This window comes from Petaurus breviceps, unplaced genomic scaffold, assembly GCF_028583685.1.
Source record: "Petaurus breviceps papuanus isolate PSGF00001 unplaced genomic scaffold, PetGlider_PUasm1.0 81, whole genome shotgun sequence".
Classification (NCBI taxonomy): Eukaryota; Metazoa; Chordata; class Mammalia; order Diprotodontia; family Petauridae; genus Petaurus; species Petaurus breviceps.
In genome coordinates, this window is record NW_027186546.1 from 6,619,764 (window position 1) to 6,638,186 (window position 18,423).

The 18,423-nt window shown below is 40.1% G+C and overlaps 2 protein-coding genes across 3 annotated transcripts in view; both read left to right on the forward strand.

Moving 5' to 3' along the window:
* Nucleotides 1-5,279, forward strand: part of LOC138176131 (basic helix-loop-helix ARNT-like protein 2) — an 81,488-nt gene extending 76,209 nt beyond the window's left edge. Inside the window, exons 15-16 of the mRNA XM_069106894.1 lie at nucleotides 2,632-2,740; nucleotides 4,016-5,279. Of these exons, the coding sequence (XP_068962995.1) occupies nucleotides 2,632-2,740; nucleotides 4,016-4,152 (246 nt within the window). The 3' untranslated portion in view covers nucleotides 4,153-5,279. The remainder of the gene's footprint in view (nucleotides 1-2,631; nucleotides 2,741-4,015) is intronic.
* Nucleotides 1-18,423, forward strand: part of LOC138176130 (splicing factor 45) — a 61,114-nt gene that overhangs the window by 3,019 nt on the left and 39,672 nt on the right. Inside the window, exon 2 of one of the 2 annotated variants that reach the window (XM_069106891.1) lies at nucleotides 18,268-18,338. The gene's annotated coding sequence lies outside the window, so the exon portion shown is untranslated. Of the gene's footprint in view, nucleotides 1-18,190; nucleotides 18,339-18,423 lie in introns of those variants that run through there. The other variant, XM_069106893.1, reaches the window with a different exon arrangement.

Below are 18,423 nucleotides of genomic sequence, written 5' to 3' on the forward strand. Positions count from 1 at the left end.
AGAGAGGAGGATACATCCCCCAGAGGTAGGACTGGGAAAGGTAGAGAATAATCCCAACTCCAGTAGCCTCTCAGAAACTCACTAAAGCAATTGTTCACTCTCACTCTTTAAGGGATGCAGACTTTATCCAACCCTGGTGGTCTGAGAGAACAGAACCGAGGCAGCAAAGGCTGGGAGAGGGAAGTAACAGTGCTTAGCTTTCAAAAGGGAGAAAGAGAAGCATATTTGCAGCAAGGATACCATAGAAAAAACCTGCAGAATGATTGATGGAGACAGACAAAAACTCTCCAAGGAGGAGAGATGAACAAACCATTTGAAGAAAAGAGTCATCTTAATATGTAAACACTTCATAAAAAAGGAAAATTATGTCAGAATCTCCTGAGAAAGGTGAAAGGTATTACAAGTTCCACAAGGCCTCTGAAATGGCATTGGAGAAAATTAAGAAACTCCAGAATAGTTCAGAAGAGCAATCAGGGGTTTATGTGAATATATCAAAGAAATAAGAAAAGAAGTTGGGATTCTTGAGGGAGAAAAGTCTATGTCTAATCAGAAGTAAGTCAATTAGAACAAAATACAGAGTCCATTTTCCAGGCAGATTCTTTTTAAAAAAGAGAATGAGGTGGTACAGTGAATAGAGCACCGGCCCTGGAGTCAGGAGGACCTGAGTTCAAATCCGGCCTCAGACACTTAACACAAAAACTAGCCGTGGGATCTTGGGCAAGTCACTTAACCCCAATTGCCCTCCAAAAAGCAAAAAAAAAAAAAAGAGAGAGAGAGAGAGAGAGAATGAAAGATTTGGAGTATAAAAAATATAAAGGCAGAGGAAAAAGTAATAGAACAAAAGTTTTTAAACACCAAGATTGAAAGAATACATGAGAGCTCAAAAAACAAAACAAAACTCCAAACCCAAAGATATTAAGCTTGATGATAGGATGCAAACAGTTACTCTAAGAATTATAGATATTCCAGCAAAAAATTGGGAAAAGGAAAATCTGAAAACCTTATTTCAAGGGGTCATACAGAAACGTTGCCCAGAAATATTGAAGGCAGATGGCAAAGAACAGATTGAGAAAATCCACAGAACATGGAAACGCAAAATTTTAATCACTAAGAACCATTCTAACCAAATTCCAGAACTATAACATCAAAAAACAAATTGTAAGGCAGTAAGAAAAAAAAATAACATTCCAAAATACTCAGTTTCCAAACCTCCAAACAATCAGAATAGCACTGAGTTTATAAGAAACCAAAAGAATATCAGAGAAGGGCAGCTAGGTGGCATGGTAAATAGAGCACCAATCCTGGAGTCAGGAGGACCTGAGTTCAAATCTTACCTCAGATATGTAACACTTACTAGCTGTGTGACCTTGGGCAAGTCACTTAACCCCAATTGCCCTGTCTTCCCCCCTCCAAAAATACAAAAAAGAAAGAAAGAAATATCAGAATATGATATTCTTAGAAGCAAAAGTCAGTTGGCAGAGAAAATAAGTTGTAAAGATGAACCTAAGCAGAAAAAAAAATTGGACTTCTGTAAAAAGGATGAATTAAAATAATTTCTTCAAAAAAAAAATCCAGAGGAAAGCAAACTATAGCATACAGACTGATCAAACAGCAGAAAGTTAAATACTTTCAAACAGTAATGAAAAAATAAAAAAATTATTTTTTTTTACTTGGGACAAGTAAGATCATAAATGTGGGATAAAACAATATTTTTGTTGATTTTCTTTAAAAAAAAAAAGCTTTATACATCATCTGAGAGAAAACGAGAAATTAAAGAGAGTATCAATGGGCTAAAGAATTTAAGAAGTAGGGGCAGCTAGGTGACGAAGTTAATAGAGCACCAGCCCTGAAGTCAGGAGGACCTGAGCCTCCAGCCTCAGACACTTAACATTTATTAGCTGTGTGATTTTGGGCAAGTCACTTAACCCCAATTACCCTGCCTTCCCCCTCCAAAAAGAAAAAAAAATTTAAGGAGTAAAAAGTATGGTTTTGTGTGTGTGTGTGTGTGTTTTTAAGACAGGAGAATAGGTAAAAGAAGTAAATTAATATTTCAGGGAGCAAATCACATTCTGTCATTAGTAAATCAATATCAGTTAATCAACCAATAGACCTATGTGCCCATGTGCCAGACACTTAGTACTAAATACTACGATATCCCAGATAATACAGACGAATGCCTTTAGGAAAAGTATAAAGGAGAAGGTGGGATGGGGGATGAGGCCTCAGGTAATGACTGATTAGGTCTCAAAGGGAGAAGAAGGTGAGAAACTTCCAGTTCCCTGTCCCCTCCTTTTGGGGTGATGAAGAGTAAGGATAGATGAAAACATAAGTGCTCTGTGCCCAAGCATTGTGAAAAGTTTTTGATCATTCCATTTCTTTCTCTAAAACAGTATTTCACTTTAGTAGGTTCATAATATGTTTGATTCTCTCATTACTTCCTGTCTTAATCCTGAAGTAATTGTCATTTGGTGTATTTAATATTCATGTTCCTTTCTATATTAATCTCAAACCACCCCCAGTCTTCCCTTCTGCTTCCCTATCCACCTACCCACAATTATACTCCCATCAAGGTTTTGATTTCATTTAATTGCAAAGCTTACTTACCATTCATTTTTCCTCTTGTCTTTCTAGGTGCCAAACAAAGAGCTGATTCAGTTATGTTCTTCTGAAATAGGAAACCATGAGCCTTCGGGGCAAAACCTTGGCATTATTTCTTTCTCCAGCAATGAACCACTACTCAGTAAGTTGTCTTTGGCTCCTGGGGATCATTTTAATTCCACAAAGACCCCTTATCCATGGCAAAAGCTTTAGGCCCAGTAGACCTTTGTGAAGGAGAACTTTTTCTTGAAAACTGAGATTAACCTTTTAAATGAATGAATTGAATGAATAAATTGTTGAGTGTAATATCAATGATACACAGTGGAGAGTGGCATGCTAGAAAGAACTCAATCAATGAGTTTGTGAATGTGTGCCATTAAACTAATATGCAAAGTAATGAGCAAGTGTGTTTCCAGTTAACAGTAAGCATGCAGAGAAAGACAATTTGACTTTGCATCCCCATTTTGAAGACTAGTACAGTATGATACAGGGAGGCACAAATAAGTAGAGCAGTTAATTTAATATACACTTTCAAAAACTTAAGTAGGTTTGTAAAACTAATTTAATATAGTCACAGTGTGATATACAGCTTTCTTTTTCTTTTCTTCTTTGTAATAGGAAATCATCATGTTTGTTCATGCTTGTCAAGTGCATAACAGAAAAGAAACATTTTTTAAACATAAATAAAACTTTCCTTTTTCCTCATTGGAATAATTTGTGTTTGTGTCATCAGAATTTCATTCTTATGAGCATACCTTACCTCTTGAGTCAATTTCCCTTGTAGAATCTTTGTTAATGAAATGTACAGTATCCTTTCAGTGACCTTTTTGAAGTCTATTCTCCCCCAAATTTGGAAAGCACATCAGTTTATACCTCACTTTCCTTTCTTTGTCCATCATGAACAATGGGAGTAGTCACATCCCCTCTAGGTTCTTTTCATTTCTACTTCAGAATCAGATCCAGAGCAATAGTTGACTTTATAATTATCTCCATTTTCAAAAGGAGACGTGAAGAGTCTATCAGCTTTTCCTCTTTTAACAGAGAGGGACCTTCAGCTACTGTCCAGATAGCTAATGGCTCCCACCACTACTATATCACACTAGCCTTAAAATGTGCCTCTGGAACTCCTCATTCATTTCCTTCTCACGGGATGGTGCTCTGTACTTTACTCCTACCATGACATTACTTCTGTTTCTTCCCACCATTAATCCTCACCCAGATATCCAGATGTTCTCTACCATGCTTCTGTCTTCCCATTTGTAGAATACATAGTAAAAGTATGTCTTCTTGGTGTTCAATGCTACCCCACCATTTTATCTAATCTCTTCCCCTTGTTGAATCAGATTTAACCTTCTCTTGCCATATGTTTCCAATTAACCCTCCTTATTTACTCTGTGTCTCTTTTAAAATTTGTTAGGTGACAACACGCAGCTGGATTTTGATGCAATGTGTGAAAATGATGACACTGCCATGGCTGCCTTCATGAATTATTTAGAAGCAGAAGGAGGTCTGGGGGACCCAGCTGACTTTAGTGACATCCAGTGGACACTCTAGCTCTTGTCATTCTCTACAAATGAGTAGTGTATAAAAGTGTTTCATATACAACTGTATATTCTTCAGTACTGTATTAATCCTATTTTTATCTTTCATTTAAGTTACTGACCTGCTGATTTGTACTAAATTGCAACTTGCTGATGAAGGAATAGATGAAAAGCTGCAGTTTTTCCACCATTGGAAAACCTCAGAATTTATTACTAATGCTTTATAGAATGAGATTGCTTATATCCATGGTTTAGCTATTTTATGCTAAAATGTTCTTATCCCTCATCCCCCTGAAATGTGCATTGTATTAAGTATCTGCGTTCCTTGTATGATATTACTTGTTTTTTTTTGTGTGTGATATTTGAGTTCATGGGATTAATTATATAATGTACTTTTCTTTTTTGGATCATTGATAACAGCAAGCTTGTGTTATTTGATATGTTTTCAATACTTGAGTGTGTAGCTCTTAATTGATGATGGGGTTTGTAGGCTATAAGGACAAGGTGAGTACCACAAAATGTAAAGAGATGGAGGCTGAATCTGGCACTCTGAATTAGACTCAGAGGAGGAGAGTGCAAAGAACACAAGATTGAGAATTGGAGAATCTGAATTTTACATCCAGTTCTTTAATTACTGTCAGTGTGACTTTAGGCAAATCACTTCATCTCTCTAAATCTCATTTTCCTCATCTTTAAAATGACAGGCTTAAAGCTAGCTAGTTTCTGAGGTCCCTTCTAGTTTGGAATCCTGTGCCTCTGAGTGAAATTGCTTCTTAATCAAAGCTCGTGAAAAGTATGGAGAAATTTGATGTTTTATTCACAGGTACGGTTTTTTTAAAGAGCCTTTTTAAGGTGCCTTAAAGCCAGGCTATTGATTTCTTTCTATAGGTAAATCAATAGACTCTGCTTTACTTAGTATTTCTACTGTCAGCTTTGGGCATTGAATTACATGAATTTTAGAGCTGGAAGGCATCTTAGTGACCCCTTCTCTTTATGTAGATAAAGAAAGTGAGAGCCAGAAAGATTAAGATGTAGTAACTTGGGGGTAGCTGGGTGGCACAGTGAATAGAGCGCTGGCCCTGGAGTCAGGAGGACCTGAGTTCAAATCCACCATCAGACACTTAATACTTACTAGCCATATGACCTTGGGCAAGTCACTTAACCCCAATTTCTCTGCCTTCCCCCCTCTAAAAAGCAAAAAAAAAAAATTAAGTAACTTGCCCCAGGTTACATGCTAAACAAGTCATCTTTTGAAAAATATTTGTATAGAAAGTAGTTATTTATGGCTTTCCATGTTGAGAAAGGAGCAGGCCTCACTAACCAATCCAGGGACTGGTCACTGTCTTCCTTATATTCATGGGGATAAATTGTCACTCTTTCTCTTCAGAGTAATACAAAAAAAAAGTACCATTTTTCGACATTGAAGATGAATAAGAAACTCAAGTTTAACAAAAATGTGTAACATAGAGACAGTGTGGCATACTAAATGGAGTTGGCTTTGGAATCAAAGTGACATGAAGTCAAGTCCCACCAATGAAACATAATATCTGTGTCACCCTGAGCAAGTCACTTAATTTCTCCATGTCCCAGGCAACTCTCTAAGACTTAAAATTAAAAGTTTCAGAGCAGTTGCTGATAAGCCTTGACAAAGAGAGTGCCTTTACTGGAAGTAATTAAATAATTAATCAACATTGATTGGAAGAGGGAGATCCCTACCCAGATGAAATCAGAGGTTCATGCAATGGAATATGTTATTACTAGGATCACTTAATTATTAAATATTAATTATTTAATTAAGGAGAAATGTTTAGGGGCACATCTGTAGCCTTTGAGAAGGATATTGTGGAAAGTAACTTCCCCACAAACTGGCAGAAACAGAGCCTTGCCCTAACTAGGCTAATGAGTAGACACAGAGTGGAATTTATGCTCTTATGTAGGCTCCAAATTTCAATTGTTTTAAGAAGAGCTATGGAGTAGAGTAAGTTTATGAGTAACAATATAGACTAAATAAAAGTTCTCTTGAAATATAAAAGACATCATTGCTGTGAGGGAGAGGACAAGTTAGCACAGATTACTTAGAAAAACATACTGCTGTTTACATGATCCTGGTATGTGTTACTAGTTCTGGATCTTGAAAACCTGGGAAGGGCCCAACCAATTTTCAGACACAGAAAAGCATGGGTTTGGTCTGGATCAACCTGACCTATATTGTTAAGACTGAAGGTGGGTCAAAGGATCCCATCTGCCTGGGGTGTTTATCCAGGGCTCCAATGCTTACCTCAAAACTAGTGAGCCCAGGTAGGGCATGGCTGGATTCCATTAGGTCAAGATTGAAAGGCTCGTGGTGCCAGAACAGGAGGCAGGATTTTCAGGTGTCGCAGATCCCTGCTTTACCTACCTGCCACAAAACTTTTCCTCCTTCAAAAATATAGGTTTTCATATAGTCAATTTGGGAAAATACCAGTTGTTTTATGGAGTAATTATTAATAATAATAGCTAGTATTTATATAATGTTTTAAGGTTTGCAAAGCACTTTACAAATATCTCATTTTATCTTCACAACAGCCCTGGGAAATAGGTGCTATTTTTGTCCCCATTTAACAGATGAGGAAAGTAAGGCTAAGAGAGATTAAGTGACTTGTCTGGGGTCACATAACAAGTAAGTGTCTGAGGATCAACTCAAACTCAGGTCTAATTCAATCCAGATCCCGAACTCTGTCCACTTTGCCACTTAGTGGCCTCTTACTAGTTGATCCCATACTATGTCCTCCAGTCTTGCACAGGATAGCCCTCCCATGGGTCCTCTGGCTCTGTAACCAGAAGCGTTTGCTTCAATGATGCAAAGTATGATACTGTTTTATCACTGCTGGTAGGGGGATTTTTCTGGAAAGCTGTATTTAACTATATGTTCCTGCTTAAAAAAAAGTAGGATATTTATATGACTTAAAATTTATTATTTTTTTCCTATCGCAAATGATGTCCATGTTATATTTTGGTGGAAAACAATATACTATGTTATATTGTGCTGTATATTAGAGAAGAAAAAGTCAGGAAATCTGAGTTCTGGTACTGGCTCTGCAGTTAATTTGGCTGTGACCTGAGGCAAGCCACTGAGAGCCTCAGTTTCTTCATCAGAAAAAAGAAATGGGACAGAAAAGATGATCTTCAAGGTCACCTTTGTCATTATAACACACAAGACTCAAACACTGGGGTCAGAATTCAGTGTATTGTATGAAGGGATTATGCTATTCAGGTGGGCCAAAAGAAGACTTCATATTATTTACCTGTGAATAACAGTTCCGTGAAGCATTGTTAACTGTAGAATAGACCTCATGTGATACAAAGTCAGACTATAAATGCATAACTATTCATGTACCAGTTTTTTTGTAAAAGTCTATCTAAAATTATAGAAGTTTAAGCCATTTGAAAATTATCAGACCTTTGCTTTTTACAGGATAGATGAACAAGTCCGATTTAAGATGGACCACATCTTTTAGTAGTGTACTTGATTTGCTTAAAAGTAATTGGGGGGACAAAAAAGAAAAATGCAAAAAAAAAAAGTGACCTTAAAACAGATACTTTGATGAACAAAAGAAGTTAAAGGAAAATCTTAAGAATTCTATAAATTATGTGGTATTCACAGTAATGGAAGCAAAAACAAATTCAGATTTGGTCATGGTTTTCACAAGGTGTGTATATGTGATACGGGCATGTAAATAAGCTTAAAAACTAATTTTTAGAGCACGTGTTTCAGTTGTGGTTGTGTCATGATCTAGAGACAAACTTTCAACATAGGTGACAATTATCATCCAGAAGTGAAGATCAGGTTTATCTTCTAAGTTAGCATGGGTGGGCTCCTAGAAACAACTTCTTGCCCACCCCCCAAAAAAAGCCATTTGGCAAACAGATATTAAGTAGACACTAGAGACTGCTTTTTATGGATAGTGTTTTGTTTTTTCATTGGATATTTAATGGACCAAGCCAGGTATGATGCTAGAAAGGCAGTTGTGACTCCTTTATATAGTGTAAATTTTTATCTGGTGGTTCTGAGTTAAACTTTCACTGTGCTACCATTAAAATAATGGATATTCTATAAGATATCTTATGGGACACATTTTCTGATAAAAGTCTACATATGTCCTAGGAATTAAGAAACAACTTGGCCACATATTGATATAACCTTTGGAAGAAATTTCTTGTAGGAAATTGAGTCCCAGCAAATTTTGGCCTCAGGAAGAAAGCCTGTTGAAACTTTTGCCTGGGATAAGCTTTTGTACACCTTGCCAATTAGAGATGTCAACAATGTAAGGGGCAACTGACTTACTCAATCTTTCTTTTAGAACAGTGTTTACTAAACTAATTTGGGGTTTGACATACACTGTAGACATATTTTTGTCTCCAAATGCTGGTCTGACAGCATGGACTACCCCTAGACTAAAGAAAAATTAGGGACTTTTGAAGCAGAAAAAAAGAAAATTAATCCTATTTTCATACCCCAATATTGCCACATGTAAATAGATATTTTTGATACATGACTGCATTTTTAATATTTTCAAGAGGAAAGTGTTACTTGGGTCAACATTCTCTCACAGAACCCTTGGTCATATCATGCTGAATACCAACAGGGTGCAGGCCTGATTTAGACTTTCCTTTTATACATTTCTTAGCTCTTTTCTGATTCACCTGTATTGATGTGTTTGTACTTACACATATGAGATCAGTAATGGAAAGGGAAAATTAAACTATATTTTATAAAAATTATGGACTTAGGTGATTTTTAAAAAAATATATAGTAACACTATATTCATCTTGAAAAAGCACACCATTAATGTTCCTCCTAAATAGAGGACATAGGCTGGAGGGAAACTCTTGTTAGTGAACAATGAATTATAAGTACCATCTGAACAGTCAGCAGACACACTTGAAATATGAAATTGTCATTGATCGGCCATAATCATTCTTTTGTTCCTCTCTGTTTGAATACCTACCACTCTCCCCAAATCATCTATTAAACTTCCCCTTTTCTACATAGACCTTTATGGTACCTCTCATCTCTCTCAGCAGATGACCCCAACTCCTATTTTGCAGATTAAGGCCACAGATTATAAACTCAACATTCTCCAACATCTCAAAAACTCTGTGTTTTTCTGTTAAGACAGATAACACATGGGAAGACTACCAATACAGGTTCACTCTTGAACTGGTCGGATAGGAAGGACAGAAAGACATCTTCAGAGGGGTTAATAATCTTATTTTATTCTAGTCTAGTCTTCTCACAAGAGGTTTGCTGATAATGCAAGCACCAATCGCTACGGCATTCCCTAATCACCCTTCTCAGAGGGGCTACCATTGGGGGGAGAGGGGCAACTACCCCTACATCTCCTTAGAGTCAATCAGGATAGGCACAGCTTGTGCACTCCCCTAAATCCCTTTAAGCCTTAATGGTGGATGGTTGAGGCAAACACAAATTACCCCCAAGTCTTGATGGGGACTGATCAAGGCACACACAGCATTCCAGCTTGTGCATTCAACCCTCAGAGTTCCCCACTCACTGACCAGTGCCCTCTTGCTTTAGAGGGCAACAGACAAAGAAGGCATTTTGCCAGCAATAGCCTCACAAGTTTACATTATCTCACCATTATATCTCACTGTGCAATTGCAATGGATATTTACAATTTAAGCATAAATGTTTATATTATTTTTCTTTATATAATGCTGTACAATCATGGTGGAGATGTTTACAAGTCGTGAATCTGAGAAATAAATTTTGTTATGGCCATGGATCCTGGAAAATTAAATTCTAAGAAAGAATAACAAAAATCCACCTTACTTACAATTTCGACCTCTTGTCTCCTTAATCTAGTGTCATAGGATGAATTGGCCCCTTTTCTGCTCTTCTAACATACACCTTGGATCCTCTTCCCCTTTTCTTTCAGGAATTTGCCCAATTGATCAGTCCCAATCTCTAGCTATTTGCCTATTCCTTCATTGCTGTTTAGACTTCTTAAATCCTTAAAAAAGGCCTTACTGGGCAACAGGACCATCCCTTCATGCTATACCTCACTGCTAAATAGAAAACAGTCACATGGAAGAGATAATTACAAGATGCCTGAGTGAGTAGTAAAAATTAAGACCAGTTCGTATTTCATCACTTCAAAATAGCACCAAATGTGCCAAATAAAATAAACAGCCAAACAGAGGGAAAAAAAGAAATATGCAGAGGAAGAATCTCATAGACAAATGAAAAGAGCAACTAAAAAAAATATGTAGCACAAAAAGACCCAAAACAATAATGCCAACAAGATACCCAGAAGCAAAAATGGATTTACAGTAAAAATCTTCAAAGTAGATTAGAAGTGCTATGTGCTAAATGAAAGAAAACCCATCATCTAATAAAATGGATACAGAATCAATGAACAGAAAAAAGACAAACATGATTTTTGACGGCTCCAAGGGTCAGTGGAAAATCTTAATAAATCAATGAATTTTCTCTGGAATATATAAAGGATAAAGCTTGCTGAGAATTAACTTATCTCTCTATAGAGAGAAAGAATCTGAATACCATGTTTCAGGAAATGATGAAGAAAATTTCCTGGAAGTAGTGATTAAAGAGGGTACCCCAATGTAATATCATAAGTCTGAAGAGCTATGTAGTTACTTGAGGGAAGTGGGGCTAACCAAGTAAGAGAAGTCAACTTTGGCAATCCCATGTGTTTTACCTGTTTGGGATTTCTTCAAATGTGGGTCAGTCCTTATAGAAAATGGAGAGGGGAGGAGGGTTGTTTTGCACTGTTTAACTGTTCATCTGTTTCTGGACTTGGGTGTAAGTATTCTGTGCTTTTGCTGTTTCCTGTCCAGTCAAATAAAACCTGTCCTATATTTGATGTATTGTTGGTCTGAGTGCTTGCAAAGGAACTGAAGGTCCTTTATCTTTCCTGTACAAACTTAACCACTAGCTAATTCTGATATAGCCAAAGAAAAGCTATCTGGAGGCATTAGTCAAAGAGAATATATATTAGGGAGAAGCTACCCCCAAATGGAACCTGGACTGTGTAAACCTAAAACATTTGGTTCTGTACTACTGGTCATACCTTAATTCTCTACTGAGGAAATTACAAAACAATATCCTAAATAATGAGTGAGTAAAAGATCAAATTGTAGTGTAACAAGGAAGTTGAATAGTGCATGCATAGAGCATCCCTCCCTGCTTCTAGCCAACTACATATGCATGACCCAGTGCTAAGGAGGTCTGGTACTTTGGGAATGATGAGGCCTACTCCTTCTGGCCATGTGTGACTCAGAGTTTAAGGTCTTTCACTTTGAGATTAAGAAGCTTCTCATTATTGACCACTGAGCGGAATGAACAGATGACTCATTGGGCCTTTAAAAAGGGAGGGACTCTGGCCCTATCATCTATTTAAGTGCTCTTCAAGAAGAAAAGAGAGAGCCAGGGACTTTTTTCAAGTTGGAAAAAAATGGGAAATAGGTAGTTTGTTTTCAGAGACCTATCACTTCCCCTTTCTATACTTCACTGTTGCATTCATGATTTTCTTCTCTCTTCTCCCCCCAACTCCCCCCAAAATCTCCCATCCCTTCTAGTATCTCCTATCTCCCTTCTATCTCCTCTAGGTAGCCTCACCAGTCAATACTACAAGTTTGGACCTCTCTTTCCACTCCTGATCTCTCCCCTCTGCCCCACTCACTCCAAATCTGCTGATCTCTGACTCTCATTTGGAAAGACAATAGAAACAATTCATGCTAAGGTGTTGGATGACTGAAAAAAATTTAGTATATCATTAATCAAGTGTATCTGCATATTAACAGCAGATGCCATTACCTGAAATTTCTAATAGTGGAATTACATGGAATGTGGTAGAATAGAGGGAATAGGGTGATCATCACCCCCAAACCTATACCTTTCAAATTTTACCAGGTAGGTAGCAGCAACCAATACCTTTGTCTCCTGATAAGGCTAGTTCTGGTCACCGTATCAAGAGAAGTAGAATATGTCACTGGAAGAAGTATCAAGAGATTTTTGACTTAAAAGAACTCACTTGACCCTAGCATCTCCTTGTGTTATGGTCCCCAGCTTTTCTCCCTTTTATAGACAAATTCCTTGGAAAAGTTGTCTGCAGTTGTTGACTCCTCTTTCTCACTTCCAACTCACTTTTTTTTTTTTTTATAAAGTTAAGTGACTCCTTTTAGCTTTATTTTTTGCTTTTTGGAGTGCAATTGGGGTTAAGTGACTTGCCTAAGGTCACACAGCTAGTTTTTGTGTTAAGTGTCTGAGGCTAGATTTGAACTCAGGTCCTCCTGACTCCTGGGCCGGTGCTCTATTCACTGTGCCACCTAGCCGCCCCAACAAGGATTACATTCAGTTTTTGTTGTTTTGTTTTAAGCAATTGGGGTTAAGTAACTTGCTCAAGGTTACACAGCCAGTTTGTGTGTGTGTGTGTGTGTGTGTGTGTGTGTGTGTGTGAAGTATCTGAGGCCCGAACCAATCCCAGGTCTCCTGACTCCAGGGCCGGCGCCCTTACTCACTGTGCCACCTGGCTGCTCCCCCAGCTCACTTCTTAACCCACTGCAATTGGACTTCTGACCTCAGCACCAGATTGAAGCTACTCTCTCCAAGGTCATCGATGATCTCCTACCCACAAAAATCTCTTATCACTCCTTATCCTTTTTGATCTCTCTTTTTTTCTTCCTCTCTCTCTCAAAATATACAAAATATTTATATAACATTTATTTTAATATATGTATGCTTATTTATTTTGTTATATTAATTATGTTGATATTATTTATATTATTTTGGTATTTAATATAAAATAAGATTAAGCATTATTATAATTAATTTGATATTAATTTTATTAATTATTTGATATTAAAATGGTAACTATAAATAAATATCCCTCTGAAATACTCTTATCTTCCCTGGGCTTTATTTTTTTAATTTTATTTTTGGCCTTTTTTTTGGAGGGCAATTGGTGTTAAGTGATTTGCCCAAGGTTACGTGGCTAGTTTTTTGTGTGTGTGGGTGTTAGGTGTCTGAGGCCAGAACCGAACTCGGGTCCTCCTGCCTCCGGGGCCAGCGCTTTACTCACTGTGCCACCTAGCCGCCCCTCTTCCCTGACTTTTAATAACGATGCTCTCTCCTGGTTCTCTTTTTATCTGTCTGGATGATCCTTTTAAGTTTCTGAAGGAATGTCATCCAAGCCACCCACTCTATGGGCAAAGTCTCCGTCTTAGGCCTTCTTTTCTCTACCATCTGTCTTTTGAGAATCAGAATGCACACTCCTGGAGGGCAAGGACCTTTTTGTTTTTTTTGGCCTTTCTTTATATTCTCAGTGCCTGACATTAATAAATGTGTTGAGAGCCAGACTCTTGATGATGTAATTAGCTACCCGGATTTCCCTATCCTTTCTCTATGCAGATGATTCCCAAATCTACACACATAGCCCTCATCTCTTCTGACCCCTAGGTTGGAATTACCAAATGCCTGCTAGACATCTCTGTGTGTGTATATCTCATAGTCCTCCCAAACTCAACGTGTCCAAAACAGAAATAATTAGCCTTTCCCCAACCAACGCCTCTCCTAATTTTTACTAAGGGCACTACAGCAGTGGGTCAGTAAATATTTATGAAGCACCTACTATGTGCCAGGTGCTTTCCTAAGCATTAGGGATTCAAAAAAAGCACAAGAAATTCCTGCTTCTCGGGTACTTACTTACGCGGTATAATGGAGAAGACCACCTGCAAACAGGCGTGTACACACAAGACACGAACAAGATCGAATGATGTTAACAGATTATGGAAGATAATGAAAGACACTTGCATTAAGGGGAATCTGGAAAGTTTTCTTATAGAAAGTGGGATTTTAGCAAGTACTTGAAGGAAGCTGAAGAAACCAGCAGGTAGAGATGAGAAAGGAGAGAATTCCAGGCATGGGGGATTGTCAGTGAAGATGCCCAGAGTCCAGAGATGCAGTGAGTTGTTCGAAGGACACCAAGGAGGTCAGTGTCACTGGAAGGAAGAGGAGTATCCTTCCAGTCACCCAAGTTCACAACTGCTCTCCCTCTCTCTCCTTCCCCATTTCTAAAAGGTCTTACTGAGTCTGCCTCTACCATGTGTTAAGGGCTGTTAAGGGGTCTCCTGAACTTGTCTTTTTGAGTTGCCATATTTTCCTGAAATACCCAGAGCATGCAGGAAGCCTTGATTGTGTCAAGAATGAAGCTGACATAATTTGTTGTTTCACCCCCAAGCTGGACTCCCTGTGTGTCATCGGGAGGCAAGACAGGGGTGAGCCAGTCTGTGGCAGGCTACAACAACACATGCATCTGGGGTCCTTTGCAGATAAGCAGACGCTCCTATCTTCATAGTCTAGCTGTTCCCAAGGGAAAAGAAAGTGGCTTTTGCCTTGGCCTTGCTCCTCCCTGTGGGGTGTGGTCTTGTCTTTTTTCCCCCCACCTTTGCTGCACGATTACCCCTCTGGTGTCACACTCCTTTCTGGCATCCCCTCCTCCCTTTATCCTGCTATTATAAAAATAAACTTCTGCAAGAATTCTGCTCCAGCTTCCATTTCCCCATGCATGCTCATTGCTTTTGTAATAAACCTAGTTTTCAGGTAAGTTTCCTGAAGGTGTAATTTCCTGTTGGTACATAGCTCTCCATTCTGTTGGTCTCTATTCATATAACAACTGTCCAAGTTCAAGCCTCATTACTTCTGGCCATTTGACAATAAATAGCTTCTTAATTGGTTTCTTGCCCTTCAGTCTCTCACTTCTCCAATCCATCCTCCACTTAGAGGCCAAATTGATATTCTTAAAGCACAGACCTACGCAAGTCACTGATAGGCTGAAGAAGCTGAAGGAGCTCCCTACTGCCCCTAGGAGGATAAAAAACAAACACCTTTGTTCTGCAGGTAAGGCCCTTCAATATCTGGCTCAAATCTGTCTTTCAGGCTGATTCCATATATTCCCCTTCACAGATTCTCTGTAATAGGATGTTCCAGCTGCTGCTTCTGTGCCTTTGTAAAGACTCTCCCCCACCCCATACTGTAATACTCTCCCTCAAGTCTGCCTCTCATCTTCCTTCAGACTCAGCTCAAAAGTCACTTCTTACAAGGGGAGGCCTTTCCTTATTTTCCTAGTTGTTAGTATTTCCTCCATCTTGAAGTCACGTTGGGCTTTTTGTATATATTTGTATTTTCACTTATCTGTAGTATATACCCTTTCTTGCTCCAACCCCTGTAAGCTGTTGAAAGGCACAACCTATTTCTTTTTGTCAATGTATCCCCATTACCTAATACAAGTATGTTGAACTGCAGAAATTTAGTAAGAACAAAAACAAAAGTTCCAGTCGTTATTCTACTTAGATTCTTTGGAAAAACAAATATGGGCACAGGTTAAGTTGAGGGAGGCAGGGAGCTAGGGAGCAGGGGAATCCTTTTCTGTTTTGCCCCAACAGACTGTATGCCTAGGGACTGAACTTTGGGGCTAATAGCTCCTTTTCAATACAGCAAAGCAATCTTTTACTCTTTAATCAAGTTACTATCTCATTGTTAAAGCAGCTGTTCCAAACCTTCTGACTATCCTATCTTTCCCTGTCACTGAAAAATTTGAGACCATTTGCCAAGAGTTCCCCTTTTCCTCCTCCTGAGAGAAACTAGGACTGGACACTGGGTGTCTTTTGAACAGACACCATCTGTCTTTTGAACATCTCTTAACTGGATGTTTTCTAACTGAGGTCCCTGCCTCAAATTTGTAATCCCTTCAATCCATCTTCCAAGTTGCCAAGATGATTTTTCTAAAGTAGAGGTCTGATCACCCTCCTACTCAAAAAATTCCACTGGGGACGCTAGGTGGCTCAGTGAATAGAGCAACAGCCCTGGAGCCAGGAGGACCTGAGTTCAAATCCAGCCTCAGACACTTAACACTTACTAAATGTGTGACCTTGGGCAAGTCACTTAACCACAATTCCCCTGTCTCCCCTCCTCCAAAAATTAAATAAATAAATGAAAAATTCCAGTGGATCTCTATTGCCTCCTGTATCAAATACAAAGTCCTCTCATCTAGCAATTAAAGCTTTTTCCTAAGCTGACCTCTTCCTTTTAAATTTTATTCCCCTCCATCCACTCTTCTGGCCTACTTGTTCCTGGAACAGGAGTCTCCATCTCCTAATGACTTTCCACTAGCCTGAAACACTTTCCCCCTTTGCTTAAGATTCTTAGCTTTCCTAGCCTCTTCCAAGACTTTTAAATCCCATCTATTCCAGAAGGCTCTCACCAGTCTTCCCAGCAGCTAGTGCCTTCTCTCAGATTGGTCACCTATCTATATTTTCTAGAGTCTATATCACCTATAAAACGTAGAACTCGGGGAACATTTACTAGTCTCCTCTTTGGGCTTGGGTTCCTCACCTATGAAACAGAGACTATAATATTTATACTACCTGTCTCACAAGAATTCTGTGAGAAAAGCAGCAAACTTTTAAGCCAACTCAAGCTATTATTAATGGTGAAAGGCGTGAGTTGAACAGGAGAAACTGTTGTTGTTCGTCCTGTGTTCTGGAAGAGGACAGATGATATCAGAAGGGTGATGTCTTCACTTGCAAGTGAACTGGGATTTAAGTGAGGCAGGGCTGGGCAAAGTCAGCCTCACTGTCTCCTCAGGGACATTGTAGCCCAGCAGCAGGACACAGGTGCAGAAGGCTGGAGATGGCCCTGATGCAAAGGGAATCCTTGGCCTTTTTAGGTCTTTCCTACATGTGTTTATCTGAGGCAATGCCCGATCAGTAATGAAAGGCTAGGTAAGAATTGAGGCCAAAGATGGCCTAGATTGCCTTCTCGAAAGAATCAGTCAGGGAGGGGAGACCTGAGGAGATTCTGAACAAAACGAGAACCATTGCTGCGATCCATCGATCCATCAGAGCCCAAAGGAGGACCAAGAGAGGCGTGGGCGTGGACCTGTTATTGACCAATCAGTGAGAGCCAGAGGGATTTGGGATTAAGGCGTGGTCAAGTAGCTCCATTTGAACCCCATTGGGCTTTACCAAAGCCTGGTTTCCCAGGGCTCCACTTCAAAAAATCATGAAGGAAAACTACAGGGGACAAGAGAGAAAGGCGAGGGTATCCAGGAGAAGGAAAACAGGTCGTGGAAGCCCCGCCCCTTAGGGAGGAGATGGAGGCTGGGGGAGCTGAGGCTCCGCCCCCACTGAAGGAGCTAGACTGTCTCCTTTCCTTCACTGCGTCCCACAGCGCCCCCTGCTGCCTGGAGGTTGATTCTGTCTCATAGCTCCTCCCTCCTGCTGCAGATCTGCAAAAAAAAAAAAAAAAAAAACTGGTTGAAATGTGGACTGATCTTACTGTGGATGACAAGTCACCTTAAGAAAAGAAGGCAGCCAAAAACTGGTCTCAAGGAAAGCCATTGCTTATATAAATAGGAAAGGTGAGGGCGTGACCAGTGAATGGCAATGGGGTTTTTGCTCGTCCTTACAAGTTGAAAATGCATTCTGTTTCCTTCAGCACCATCCTCCTCAAATGAGTCATAAAGACCTAGGTTCAAATCCTGCCTCACACACTTACTACCTGTGTGACCCTATGCAAGTCATGGACTCAGTTTCCTCATCTGGGAAATAGGGGTGTTGGATGAGGTGACTTCTAAAGTCATCAGAGAGAAGGAAAGAGGCCAGAGGGAGGGTAGTAGGAAGGAGGTCAGGTGCCGTCCAGTTTTATGTCTGGGATCGTAAGGGCTTGCTGAACACGTGCCGGGCGCAGCTGGGGACAGAGATCGCCAGAGGGTCCCTTCCCAAAGCTCAGAACCCAGTCCTAGGTTGGAACGGGAGAGAGGGAAGGAGAGGAGGGAGTGAGAAGTGCTCCTGGCCTCCGACCGATAGATGTCGCCAGACAACCAGACGCCTGCTCCTCCCGCCTGCCCTAGTCCCTCTCTCTCTGCAGCCGACCGCGAGCCGGGGCTCCCCTACGCGCTTGGCGCAGAGATTCGTACGGACCGCGGCTTTAGCGTCTCCTGACGCTTACGCTGTGTGCGTTAAAAATCCTTGTCCCGCCTCGCTTCCGGGACCGCTCTACCCCCTACGCGGTTGGTGGAGGTGCAGAGCTTGCGCACTTCGGCTCCGCAGCCCGGGCCGTCTCCAGCTCCGCCGCCGCTGCTGCCCCGGCCCATGGGGAAAGTCAGCCGGCCACCCCGGGTGAGTAACCCCCTCCAGCCCTGCGCACGGCCTCCCCAACCGACCCCCGCCCCTCTTCCCCGAGGCCCACGCAGGCCTGGCCCGA